This window comes from Protomyctophum parallelum, assembly GCF_964188405.1.
Source record: "Protomyctophum parallelum genome assembly, chromosome: 1".
In the NCBI taxonomy this organism is placed as follows: domain Eukaryota; kingdom Metazoa; phylum Chordata; class Actinopteri; order Myctophiformes; family Myctophidae; genus Protomyctophum; species Protomyctophum parallelum.
The window spans coordinates 3,508,601-3,522,913 of NC_139697.1; the positions used below are offsets into that span (position 1 = coordinate 3,508,601).

At 42.9% G+C, this 14,313-nt stretch overlaps 1 protein-coding gene across 1 annotated transcript in view; it reads left to right on the top strand.

The window, feature by feature from the left end:
• The first annotated feature begins 962 nt into the window (after positions 1-962).
• The window catches only part of sesn2 (sestrin 2), a 43,841-nt gene continuing 30,490 nt past the window's right edge, over positions 963-14,313 (top strand). The window contains 2 exon segments of the mRNA XM_083782611.1: positions 963-1,448; positions 11,016-11,081. Coding sequence (XP_083638737.1) covers positions 1,023-1,448; positions 11,016-11,081 — 492 coding nt within the window. The 5' untranslated portion in view covers positions 963-1,022.

Genomic DNA, 14,313 nt, shown 5'->3' on the forward strand with positions numbered 1-14,313 from the left:
ACACGGACGGACGGACGGAGTGCAAAACATACTCTCCCCCCATGCCTTCGGCCTGGTGGAGACAAAGACAATAAAAAAATCGATCCGGTCTTTCTTTTTGTACCGAATATAGTGTGCGGCCGGGCTCCATCCATCTGTCAACTAAAACCCTTTTTTTTTAAACCATAAAACAAACATTTAGCCTGTGATCGGACCAGGAAGAGGCTTATCAGTGAATGTGATAAATAAATAACCATTTTCCTGGTTGATAACTTATCATCACAAACAATTGTCTCTCTATCTCATAATCTATACTACTATACTTGTGGGGACCGCACGCACGCACGCACACACACACAAGCAATAAGCAACCATAACATTTAAAACTAAAAAGAAACGAGAAACTATTACAACATAAACATGTCATGACAGGTTCCCCTTTTCGCGTCACGACCTGCTGACGTGACGTCACCAACGAGGAAGTCAGAATCGTCTGAATGACGCAAGCGGCAGCAGCAGCAGCAGAGCAGCAGCAGTCTAGTAGTACTCCTCAACTAAAGTTCTTTCGCAGAGATGATTATCAGATGATAAGACCTTTGAATCGCCTCAAACATCGATGCATTCCGTAGACGGAAGAGACCGACACCGGTGTCACAGCATGCCGTGGCGTGTGCCTCGTGCACGGTGCAGATAAGAGCCTAAAAACCAACCGGTCTGAAGGGAAGCGAACACCGGGTGGTTGTTGTAGCTCTGCTAACGTTTAGCCGTTAGGTGGTGGTGGTGATGTGACAGAAGGACCCATTCATTTGGGACAGGTATCGGATTCATTCATCGGTTTGGGGTTGCCTTATTTACATTACAATACATTATTAAATGTTCTGGTGTTCATAGATAAGATAAAGATCGCAGATTCTAACGGTTTAATTAACGGTCATTTCATTGATCGATATTAAACCACCACCGAAGTGTAGCCAAAAAAACCCAGGCATAGGGAGTCAAGATTAAGACCAAAGGGAAAGGAGAGGAGCCACCGGACCGGAGAGATGTCCATTGAATCTCCCCAGAACGGTACCGGAGACACGGACAGAGGCACCGCGGTGGTGGTGGTGAAGGTGATGTCCTCCGGCGGTGCTGGTACCGGTGCCGGTCCCCCCTCCTCCTCCTCCTCGCCGATAAAGAGACGGATCCACCAGCCGTCCGAGTCGGAGCAGCAGCAGCTACTCGCGGGGATGCAGGGGCCTTTCGCCCGGCTGTGCAGCCGCGACGCCGCGGAGAGAGCCGGGGCTCTGGAGGAGCTGAGCCAGGCCGTGCTGGCGGTGCTGGACCGGCCCGGTTCGGGTTCACCTCCACCGGCTCCCCCTCCCCGCCTGGACCGGCACACACTGCTCCGGCTGCTGAGGCTGTCGGCCGGGTCGTGTCCCCTGGAGGAGGTCCGCCACAGGGCCACGGAGCTGCTGCACACCATACAGGTAGAATTAAAAACACTTAGTTATTATTTAACCAGTGGTTTCCCAAAGGGGGTCCTTGAGGGAGTTCCAGGGGGTTTGATTGATTGATTGAAATATTTATTAACAGTTTGTAGAATTTACAGTACATTTTAAGCACAAACTCAATACAAAGACTGTCAACTGTGAGTGGACGACCCAATTAAGCATTACACTTGTTTACAACAGGGTCCACATTGTTCAATTCATCAAAGATGGTCCCCAGCTAGCCCTCCAAGCAGAACCCAAATGCTACTGAAGTTTCTGACATTTGTTCGACCCAGTGCATTGGGTCCTGTTCCACGTCGTCCATGCCACCTGATTAAAACATTTACTGGCTCATGTTTACATGTTAAAACGCCTCCCCGCGGCATGTGACGCCATTATTTTCCTTGAGTTATTCTGAATTCGGTAACTTTAAGTAGCTATACATCCCGGTGCGAATATCTCCTGTGGCGCGGAAGCCGTTAAGTATTTTTAATATATGTTTGCCCGATTTGGAAGCTTGGATTCTTCTTGTTTATTGACACCTCATTGTACCGCCTATCTGGCTAGCTAGTGGCGCTATAGCTATGACACAGCAGATCAGAGGCAGGGACGTAGCCTCACAAGCCAACCGCACACCGGGAGGCGGTACAATAAACGGTAAACAAACAAGAAGAAATAAAGCGACCAAATCGGTCAAACAAAGATTAAAAATACTTAACGGCTTCCGCGCCACAGGAGATATTCGCACCGGGATGTATAGCTACTTAAAGTTACCGAATTCAGAATAACTCAAGGAAAATAATGGCGTCACATGCCGCGGGTCCTATTTTAGAGAGAATCTCCACATCCGCATTTAGGAATTTCCATACGAAAATACACTAGCGAGCAGGGACCCAACGTAAAACTAAACAAAATATCAAAAAAGTTTTACGTAGGGTCCCGAAAGGGGCTAGTCCCCAGCTAAATGATAGTTTGGGACCAAATGGACCCAGAACTCCGACATTGATATTACAGTATACAAAACTTAATAAATCCACCAATGTTTAAGAACTGTTGAAAGTGAAACTAGCTTCTTCTTTTTTTTACTAGTTTGGGTCATAAAAAATATAAATAGTTTGTGTTTGGGAATCCCTAATTCATCCTTGATTGGATGTTGGTGGACATGTTGAGACACATCCTCATTAGCAGGGCTGGGCATAGCCGCAATTTGCAACTCTGGATTTTTTTTAATGTGATGAATCTAGAGTTTGCGACCTGCTTGTCTTTAAACAACGTTAAACTCACCAACATTGCAGCTCTAGGGAAAGCTTGAATTATCCTCTTTCAATCTGCCGAGCTTGTTTTTCCTAAAAAATCCCCCGTAGACATGTTATGAATTATGATCTACTTTAATTCTGTCAAGAAATTCTGTGTCAAGTGATTCTTTGCAAGTGTTGGAGTTTGGAAGCGCTCGTTTTTCATTAAGGGGTCGCGCTGCTGCCTCTTGCATTATGTGCAAAATGCGAAACAGATGGTATGCAGGGCGGTTCAGTGACATAGGACGAGCGCTTCCGAACTCCAGCACTTAGAAAAAGAATCACTTGCACATAATTTCTTGACAGAAAGTAGCTCATAACATGTCTACTACGGGGGATTTTTATGAAAAACAAGCTCGGCAGATTGAAAGAGGATAATTCAAGTTTAGACTATACAGCTGCAATGTTGGTGAGTTTAACGTCGTTTAAGACGAGCAGTTCGCAAACTCAAATTGGATGAGTGGGGAGTTGCAAATTGCGGCTAGTCATTTATTTCGGAGGTTAATGTGCAGTGGCGTGCACAGACATTTAGAGGGGCAGGTGCTCAAGTGAAAAGAGGGCACCTTCTGCTGCCCATTTTGGGGTGGGAACCCATTTTGGTGCTTTAGCTATTGAAAAATAGCAGATCTACAAGCTCGTAGCGTGCTACGAGCTTGTAGGTCTGCTATTTATTTTTTATCGAAGAACCACTGACATAGAAACATAGCTTTAGATTGTGGGCGGCCTAAATAATATAGAAGAAGCGTTTTTATCGAGATAAAAAGTAAAACGTTTTTTTCTTTTTTGAGCACATTGCCAAAAGGGCAGTTGGTGCTCTAGCACCCCCTAGTGTCTATCTGTGCACGCCACTGTTAATGTGACACTTGAGAATATGCTAATAGATGTGAGTTTTTAATAAGGGAGGAGTTAGAAGTGTATTATTGCATTGCAACGTCTCCCAATTTCTGGTTGGAAATGAGTTGATCAAGCTTGATTGATTTTATATTGTATTTGTATTTGAATTAAAATACAATGCATAGTAGCCTGTATAATTATTATCTAGTGGTGTAGATTAGGTAGCCTACTTAGCATATTATATTATCACAATAAAGTCACAAACACATGACTTATTATTATATCTCCACACTGCTCTTTGCTCCAGTTCTTTTATAGCTCGATCAATCAGGGCTTTAATTAGTTTTATCGGTGCAGATCAGAGGAATTAATAATGACTACACTTTGACATTTTGACCAAAGGAAAAAAAGAAAAACATGATTCATTTGCAAGTGACTAAAGGCCCCACCACACGCACGCACCACAGCTGCTGTGTGTGTGTGACTGTGTGTGTGTGTGACTGTGTGTGTGTGTGGGGGGGTGCGTGCGTGCGTGCGTGCGTGCGTGCGTGCGTGCGTGCGTGCGTGCGTGTGTGTGTGTGATTAATTAATCTCTTATCGGATTGCTGGGTAATTTCATCAGACCGGTACAGTGAGAGAGAGAGAGAGAGAGAGAGAGAGAGAGAGAGAGAGAGACACATGAGAGAGAGAGGTGTCTATGGAGAGAGAGATAGAGATAGAGAGAGAGTGACAGACAGGTCTATGAGAGAGAGAGAGAGAGAGAGAGAGAGGTGACGCAACACCGTGCAGAGATGTGCAGTAAACAAGCAGCCAGCAGGACACGCCCCCCCCGCTGAAAAACACGCTGGGTCCAGGGTTGCCATGCCGGTTTATTATAAGCGATCCGGGGCTTATTCATTTTTTCTTTCTGTAAAGTTGCATTGTAAATATTGGTATTTTTGAGGGTTGTTGTTTCTTAAAGTGCAGTTGCTTATTTTGGGGCTTTAACCCATTTAGACCTGAGGCCGATTCTAAAAAAAACAAAGGCTTCTAAATCTGAACATTTCTAAAAAAAAAAGTGGTCGTGGTTCTCAAACTGTTTTATGTCAAGGAATATGTTATTGACCTCGGACCCGCATCTGAAAAATATGTTGTTCCAGGGACACCCCCCCCCAGAAGCAAAGATTTGAATTAAAAACGTTCGCTCTGAAAGAATATATATTCAAAGATTTGCGCCACATTATTAAAAAAATAAATATCAGATCTACAAACTCATAGTGCGGCACCAAGTGCCGCACTACGAGCTTGTAGATCTGCTATTTTTCAATATCTTAAGGTATAACATAATGCTTAAAACGGGTTAAAAGGGGTTCCCGTCCTGAATTTTGTCGCATTCCTATTAAAGGAGAATTCCATGCTAGAAGGCTTTCTTACCTTTCTTTGTAGTTGTTACGTCCCCACCAAAGAGGTCCATGTGTTATTTTGTGCAAAAGCTCCTTATTGGCTATTTCCCCTACCATAAGCCCTACATGAATTGCATTGTATTGAATGGGAATTGAATGGGGCTATGGGGTGTTGTGCTAATTCGCTTATTTCCATCGATCAAAATTATAATTTCTTTGTATATATCCTCTCTTCATAATGTAAATAATATACCAAGCGGCACAATTTACTACTTCTTTCGATGGAAATAAGCGAATTAGCATAACACCCCATAGCCCCATTCAATTCCCATTCAATGCAATGCAATTCATGTAGGGCTTATGGTAGGGAAAATAGCCAGTTTTTGCAGAAAAAAACACCTGGACCTCTTTGGTGGGGACGTAACGACTACAAAGAAAGGTAAGAAGATAAGAAAGCATTCTAGCATGGAATTCTCCTTTAAGCGAATAATTTGATAACTGGCAGAAAGATGCTAATGTCTCCGGGAGAGTGGAGACTTCCACCGGTCATCAAACTATTTGCTTTAGGAATGCGAAAAAACGAAGAAAAAAACCCAGAAACAAAACACAATCTCCACGAATTCAAGGCTTTATGTCATGTGTAATGTAATTGATAGAAAATAAGTCATTTATGAAGTCATGGTTCTCAAACATGTTCATGTTATGGATCTCCCAAATTAATATGCATTTGTCTGTGGTGTGGACTGAGGACCCTCCTCTGGAAATATATTTGGATCCCCCCCCCCCCCCCCATACAAGAGTTGTGAATTAAAAAAATGTTTCAAAAACATTGAAGATTGAACATACGAGCTCACAATGCGCTGTGAGCTCGTATGTTCAATCTTCAATCTTTGCTTCTGGGAGGGTCCCTGGAGGAACAACATATTTTCAGATGGGGGGGTCGAAGGCGCTGATTACATTTATATTCGGTCCGCGACGGAGCGTGTCACATTGTGAGCTTGTAGATCGTCTATTTTCAGCATGCAACAAGTGTAAAATGACTTATACTGGATCTCTTGTCCACTAGTCCCTTCCTAACATTTTAGTCTAGTTTTTATTTGTTGACGAAATTGTCAGTACATTTAGTCTTAGTTTTAGTCATCATAGCTGAGTTTTCATTTAGTTTCCATCTTAGTTTCATTAGAGTTCGTCAACAGACACTGTTTTCAAGCCATTCAATAAAAAATCACACCTGTGTGAACCGAGTGGTGCAACTCCCCTCTCTCCCCCCATCTCTCTCTCTCTCTCTCTCTCTCTCTCTCTCTCTCATTAGCAGGCAACAGTGCTCTCTGTTTATGGCAAACAGCGCCCCCTACTGCTACTAATAGTCATAGGTGAACACAGACACACGGTCACACAGACATTGCTGTTTTCCTTGGAGTGGTTGCATCACTCAAAAAAGTCTTTCATACAAAGACCTGGGTTTGCTTTTTTTGGTCTCGCAAACCCCCCCCCCCCCCCCAAACCTGGCAACGCGGGTGACACCGGGCCGGGACACACCCCCGTTTGAATAGCCAGTGAAATGCAGCTTCTAGAAAACAAAGGTGGCTGTCGTACCGCGGTGACGGAGTTACACACTGAGTGGAGTTGAGTGGAGTGGAGTCGCTGCTTATTATTATGCTGCCTTCTGGCGCGGTTCTGACCTCCCCTCTGACCCAAACACACACCGGCAAGAAGGGGGATCTGTTTCTTAGTACAGTAGTCACCGATCTGCTGAATATGACGGTGAGTTTTTGTGCTTTGCTTTTGGGGGGGGTTTGGTTTGTACACATTAAGTTGTAGGAGTTATGAAACAGGGGGCTCTCTCTCTCATGTTACAGACGGTTGGCTGCTTTGCACTGTAAACTGTGAAGTAGGTTACTGTAAACGTATAGTCCACTTATGGGAGGAGGAGAGGGGGGGTCCTGTGGCTATAGTGTGCAGCTGTCTTCGTTCTTTGTTGTGTTGGCTTGGATCAGGGGGTTCCCCAACTCTTTCCCTGGTCAAGGACCCCCGAATTGACACTATAGTAATAGTTAGCCCGCGGACCCCCGTTTGAAGAGATCTGCCAGGGCAGGGACCCCCTCATAAGAGAAGGTTTTTACGGCTCTAGCAGTGATTCTCAATTTCAAGGACCCCCCCCCCCCCCCCCCCCCCCCGTTTGACATGCATTAGTGTACGGACCCCCCATTCAATGGCATTTCTATCTCTAGGACCCCCAATTTATAATGTAAAATCAAAGTTAATTTAACTCTGAGAGTGTACAAAGGGACCCGTCAGGGTCCATTTGGTTCTTCCAAACTATCATTTAGCTGGGGACCCCCCTGGAACTCCCTCAAGGACCCCTGGGGGTCCCCGGACCCCACTTTGGGAACCCCTTGGCCTGGATGACTTTCCCTCGTCTGTAATAATAAGTAACCTGGGGAAGGAAACTTATATTCACTGAGAAGAATGACCTCATCCTTTTGGAAGTGGAATGCAGACAAAAGGTTATACAATATACTTTAGGTGGCGTGTTATTTATTAGGTGTTATTATTCCAGGTTCATGTGTCGTAGGCCTGGTATCCTGTTCTAGTTATATAACTTTCAGTCGTTTCGATGTCACCGATTATTAATTTTTTATATGTAACGCTGTAACGTTGAGTGAGACTGATATCTGTCCTTGCTGTACTTGATCAAAGTCCAGTAATAATGTAATTTGACCTCAATCTAATTGCAAAAAAACCCACAAACTCTTAAGCTTATTTTACATCTTCAATATATCCAGAATAACAGAATGGTCTGTGCTGACATCATCACATTTGGGTAAAGTTGTTCCTATGGCCAAATTTATCCCAATGCGTGTTTTTGTGCAAAAAAACTGATGCTTGGATTGGATTCAGAATCATGAAAACCCCCTAGTTTGAAGTTTTCTAAATCATGACAATTTTCTGAAAGATTTGATGCACATTTTAACGATTTTTCAAAAATAGCAGACCTACAAGCTCGTAGCGTGCCACTCGGTGGCACGCTATGAGCTTGTAGATCTGCTATTTTTCAATAGCTAAATTATAACATAATGTAATGTAACCACCAAAAGGGGTTCCTGCTCAAAATGGGTTAAAGCATAAGGAAATTTAGAAAATAATTGCCTTATAATGGTGGCTATTACTGTACAGGCCATTTTCAGCACTTTCCCCTCAGACAATTCCAGGCAATTTCTTTTTTTTTTATAACTTTGTTTATTGGTTTTCTCATAGAAGCATTATTTAAATACAGGAGTTGAAAAATAATAAATGGTGGCATTAACAGCTTCTCTTAAATAAACCCCACAAGTATGACACAAGAGTAAACACATTGAATTTTCACCCCAATGAAAAAAGACAACAGAAAACGAAGACAAACAAACCTTAAATACAGGATCAGCAAAAGTTGAAAAGTAAAAGGCAGACAAAAACAGAAAAAACGACAGTACACAACATCCAATAAACAATCATAGGTACATGATACATCCATATTCCGCATTACATCACAGCAATCCAATCACAGTACAGGCTGCTTTTAACCCATTCTGAACGGGCACCCATTTTGGTGTTGGCATCATGTTGTGCTTTAGCTATTGAAAAATAGCAGATCTACAAGCTCATATCGCGCCACCGAGTGGCGCACTACGAGCTTGTAGGTCTGCTATTTTTTGGAAAAAAAATCGAAGAACGACTGACATTTTTTAGAATCTGATCTCAGGTCAGAATGGGTTAATCAGACCAGTGTGTGTCCAGCGGAAACCTCGTATTAATCTGATCTCAGGTCAGAATGGGTTAATCAGACCAGTGCGTGTCCAGCGGAAACCTCGTATGAATCTGATCTCAGGTCAGAATGGGTTAAATCAAAAGTCCAGGCAACTTTTTTTCTGTTATTCAGGATTATATTGAAGATGTAAAATCAGCTGAGTTTGGTTTTTTTTGCAATTAGTTTGAGGTTGATCCTGTATATTTTCCATAGATTTTCTGTATTGATCCTGTATATTTTCCATAGATTTCCTGTACTGTATCAGAGATGACTTATCTCTATGCAGATTGTGTAATGTTTATTACCTTCGTCGTCAGCCTTGCTTTGCTGTAAAAACGCTCTGGGTTAAGAAGCGTCTGCTAAATGCCTAAATTGAATAGAAATTACAGTGGAAACGTTAACATTAAGCACAGAATCATCTTTTTAGTGTTATATTAATTTATTGTGTCCTGTTAAGAAGAACTGTGGTGGCCAGAATACTCCACAGTTCTCCCTCCTTGTTGAGACTTCTTTGTTCTTTTCTGTTCTACTTTATTTTATTTTATCTCATTTAGGACTGAGGCCGATAATAATTTTTCTTTTCTTTTCTTTTTGGAAAAAACCTGTGTTTCTATGTCAGTGGTTCTCAAACTATTTCATGTCAAAGACCCCTTAAAATTATATGTAATTCCAAGCAGGGACCCCCCCCCCCTCCACAATGTTTAAAAAAAAATAGCAGATCTACAAAGCTCATACTCAAACTCTGTGCCGTGCTATGAACTTGTAGCTCTTTCAATAGCTAAAGTATAACATGATGCTTTAAAACACAAAGGGGATCCCGTCCTGAATGAATCTGGTTTTCATGTTGTTTTTGTTGTTGTTGTTGTTGTTGTGTTGTTCTAGGAGAGAGGTGTGGAGGTTCCCTGTGTTCATGTTGTTGTTGTTGTGTTGTTCTAGGAGAGAGGTGTGGAGGTTCCCTGTGTTCATGTTGTTGTTGTTGTGTTGTTCTAGGAGAGAGGTGTGGAGGTTCCCTGTGTTCATGTTGTTGTTGTTGTTGTGTTGTTCTAGGAGAGAGGTGTGGAGGTTCCCTGTGTTCATGTTGTTGTTGTTGTTGTGTTGTTCTAGGAGAGAGGTGTGGAGGTTCCCTGTGTTCATGTTGTTGTTGTTGTTGTTGTTGTTGTGTTGTTCTAGGAGAGAGGTGTGGAGGTTCCCTGTGTTCATGTTGTTGTTGTTGTTGTGTTGTTCTAGGAGAGAGGTGTGGAGGTTCCCTGTGTTCATGTTGTTGTTGTTGTTGTGTTGTTCTAGGAGAGAGGTGTGGAGGTTCCCTGTGTTCATGTTGTTGTTGTTGTTGTTGTTGTTCTAGGAGAGAGGTGTGGAGGTTCCCTGTGTTCATGTTGTTGTTGTTGTGTTGTTCTAGGAGAGAGGTGTGGAGGTTCCCTGTGTTCATGTTGTTGTTGTTGTTGTGTTGTTCTAGGAGAGAGGTGTGGAGGTTCCCTGTGTTCATGTTGTTGTTGTTGTTGTTGTTCTAGGAGAGAGGTGTGGAGGTTCCCTGTGTTCATGTTGTTGTTGTTGTGTTGTTCCAGGAGAGAGGTGTGGAGGTTCCCTGTGTTCATGTTGTTGTTGTTGTGTTGTTCTAGGAGAGAGGTGTGGAGGTTCCCTGTGTTCATGTTGTTGTTGTTGTGTTGTTCCAGGAGAGAGGTGTGGAGGTTCCCTGTGTTCATGTTGTTGTTGTTGTTGTTGTTCTAGGAGAGAGGTGTGGAGGTTCCCTGTGTTCATGTTGTTGTTGTTGTGTTGTTCCAGGAGAGAGGTGTGGAGGTTCCCTGTGTTCATGTTGTTGTTGTTGTGTTGTTCTAGGAGAGAGGTGTGGAGGTTCCCTGTGTTCATGTTGTTGTTGTTGTGTTGTTCCAGGAGAGAGGTGTGGAGGTTCCCTGTGTTCATGTTGTTGTTGTTGTTGTTGTTCTAGGAGAGAGGTGTGGAGGTTCCCTGTGTTCATGTTGTTGTTGTTGTGTTGTTCCAGGAGAGAGGTGTGGAGGTTCCCTGTGTTCATGTTGTTGTTGTTGTGTTGTTCTAGGAGAGAGGTGTGGAGGTTCCCTGTGTTCATGTTGTTGTTGTTGTGTTGTTCCAGGAGAGAGGTGTGGAGGTTCCCTGTGTTCATGTTGTTGTTGTTGTGTTGTTCTAGGAGAGAGGTGTGGAGGTTCCCTGTGTTCATGTTGTTGTTGTTGTGTTGTTCCAGGAGAGAGGTGTGGAGGTTCCCTGTGTTCATGTTGTTGTTGTTGTTGTGTTCTAGGAGAGAGGTGTGGAGGTTCCTCGTGCCCTGGCGTCGGGTCCTAGTGCCTTCATCCCCGCTAAAGAGGTACTGATTCTATCTCTCTCTCAACCCCCAGTGGTAGAAAAAGTACTAGTAATGTTTTACTTAACCCATTTTGGACTGATGGCGATAAAAAAAAAGGCTTCTAAATCCTAATAGTTTTCTGAAAAACCCATGTTTCTATGTCAGTTGTGCCCAACCTTTTTCATGTCAAGGACCCCCAGAATGATCTCCATTGGGCCACGGACCCCCATCTCAAAATATGTAGTTCCAGGGACCTCTCCCCCCCCCCCCCCCCCAGAAGCAAATATTTTAGTTAAAAATGTTCGCTCTGAAATATATATTCAATGATTTACACCACATTTTCACGACTTTTCAAAAATAGCCGTAGCGCTATTAGCTTGTAGATCTGCTATTTTTCAATAGCTAAAGTATAACGTTATCCTTAAAATACCAAAAGGGGTTCCCGCCCAGAATGGGTTAAGTAAAAAAGTATCAATACAGCAATGTAGTACTACTACGTTACTAAGTAAAAGTCTGGAAGTACAAATGTATTGGCATCAATATATGTACTTAAAGTACCAACAGTAAGATACAGAATGGTCCCAAAAATGGTCCCGTTTCATTTTGAAAGTATAAATAACTCATTCTGACCTGAGATCAGATTCATACAAGGTTTTCCACAGGACACACACTGGTCTGATTAACCCATTCTGACCTGAGATCAGATTCTAAAAAAAATGTCAGTCGTTCTTCGATTTTTCAAAAAAATAGCAGACCTACAAGCTCGTAGCGCGGCACTCGGTGGCGCACTATGAGCTTGTAGATCTGCTATTTTTCAATAGCTAAAGCATAACATGATGCTAACACCAAAATGGGTTCCCGTTCAGAATGGGTTAAGTACAGTACGTGACTATGTGCTTATTTACTTTACACACCACTGTACAGTATCTCACAGGCTGTTCTGAAAAGTCCCCGGCTGTGACAATTAGATGAGACATTTGTTGTTGTTGTTGTTTTTGTGACCACATTTTTCATTAGAAGCTTTTCCCAGGCGGAAGAGAGAGACATTACATTGTGTTCAGGAACTTCTTCTTTTCCCAGGCGGAAGAGAGAGACATTACATTGAGTTCAGGAACTTCTTCTTTTCCCAGGCGGAAGAGAGAGACATTACATTGAGTTCAGGAACTTCTTCTTTTCCCAGGCGGAAGAGAGAGACATTACATTGAGTTCAGGAACTTCTTCTTTTCCCAGGCGGAAGAGAGAGACATTACATTGAGTTCAGGAACTTCTTCTTTTCCCAGGCGGAAGAGAGAGACATTACATTGAGTTCAGGAACTTCTTCTTTTCCCAGGCGGAAGAGAGAGACATTACATTGAGTTCAGGAACTTCTTCTTTTCCCAGGCGGAAGAGAGAGAGACATTACATTGAGTTCAGGAACTTCTTCTTTTCCCAGGCGGAAGAGAGAGACATTACATTGAGTTCAGGAACTTCCAAGTCATGTCAAAACGCTTTACACAAAGTTCCACAACAAATTAGAGAAGTGGTGGCTTTTTCGGTGCATAGATTGTTCCTCAGTGGTCATTTAGTACTAATGTATATTCTACAGTTTGCCTGAGTGGTCATTTAGATTGACGTACTAATGTATTCTACAGTTCTGCCTGCCGACAACAGTACCGACATTCTTTGAGGGCGGCGGTGGCTCAGGGGTAGAGTGGCTGGATGGTAACCGTAAGGTTGCCAGTTCGAACCCGGGCTCCCCCAGAGTTACTGTCGAAGTGTCCTTGAGCAAGACACTGAACCCCTAATTGCTCCCGATGTGCTATAGTTGGTGCCTTGCATGGTTTCCGCTGCCATCGGTGTATGAATGTGTGTATGAATGGGTGAATGTAATGCACAATCTCTGTAAAGCGCCTTGGATAAAGGCGCTATATAAATGCACCATTTACCATTTGAGGGCATTGTCGTTTTTGGCAGCAAATTTCTATTTTAGTTTTAGTCATAATAGTCTCTTGAAACGTTTTAATTTAGTTTGAGTCACATTTTAGTCAGCCGGAATGTTTTAAGTGTTTAGTCTAGTTTCAATCGACTGAATGTCATAAGATTTTAGTCGGCTAAAATGTATTTTGGCAGGCCTTGATGCCGTTGGAATGACTGATTTTACACTTACTGAAAATAGCCCATCTGCTATTTTCAGCACGCAAACGAGTGTAAAATGACTTATACTGGATCTCTCCTCTACTAGTCCCTCCCTAACATTTTAGTCTAGTTTTTATTTGTTGACGAAATTGTCAGTCTCAGTTTTAGTCATCATAGCTTAGTTTTCATTTAGTTTCCATTTAGTTTGTCAGTGAAAAAAAAAAAGGGTAGTCGACGAACATTTTTCGTCTTAGTTTTAGTGGACGAAAACAACCCTGCTTGAGAGTGAAAGACGGAGTGACTGACTGTACGGTGACTCAACAGAAAGCATTCTACTGTACGGTGACTCAACAGAAAGCATTCTACTGTACGGTGACTCAACAGAAAGCATTCTACTGTACGGTGACTCAACAGAAAGCATTCTACTGTACGGTGACTCAACAGAAAGCATTCTACTGTACGGTGACTCAACAGAAAGCATTCTACTGTACGGTGACTCAACAGAAAGCATTCTACTGTACAGTGACTCAACAGAAAGCATTCTACTGTACGGTGACTCAACAGAAAGCATTCTACTGTACAGTGACTCAACAGAAAGCATTCTACTGTACGGTGACTCAACAGAAAGCATTCTACTGTACGGTGACTCAACAGAAAGCATTCTACTGTACGGTGACTCAACAGAAAGCATTCTACTGTACGGTGACTCAACAGAAAGCATTCTACTGTAGACGAAGGCGCGCTCTACTGAGGGAGTCACGTTGATGGTCTCTGTAGCTGATTCTGTAGCCATGATTCATGACTCTCGTATTCATACGAGAGTCATGACGAAACTTCACCCTGGTTTTTGCGAACGCTACATTTACAAGGGAATTAAAATATATAAACATTCGCATTTCAAATATAAAGTACTCACAAAGTGTCCCACGGGTGTTCGTTAGTAGCAGCGCCAGTGATTAGAATTTCTGCATCCCGCGTTGTTTAATAAAAAGCATTTTTATCCGAGGTGTTATTTTGCCATTGGCTTTCAACTACGCGCCCCTATCGGTCGGGAGGAGGGTGGCACTCGGTGTGTTCGATATAGGTACGCTGACCGCCCTGCCAATACAGACTAATAGGCGAGTGCGCTCCCGGTGTG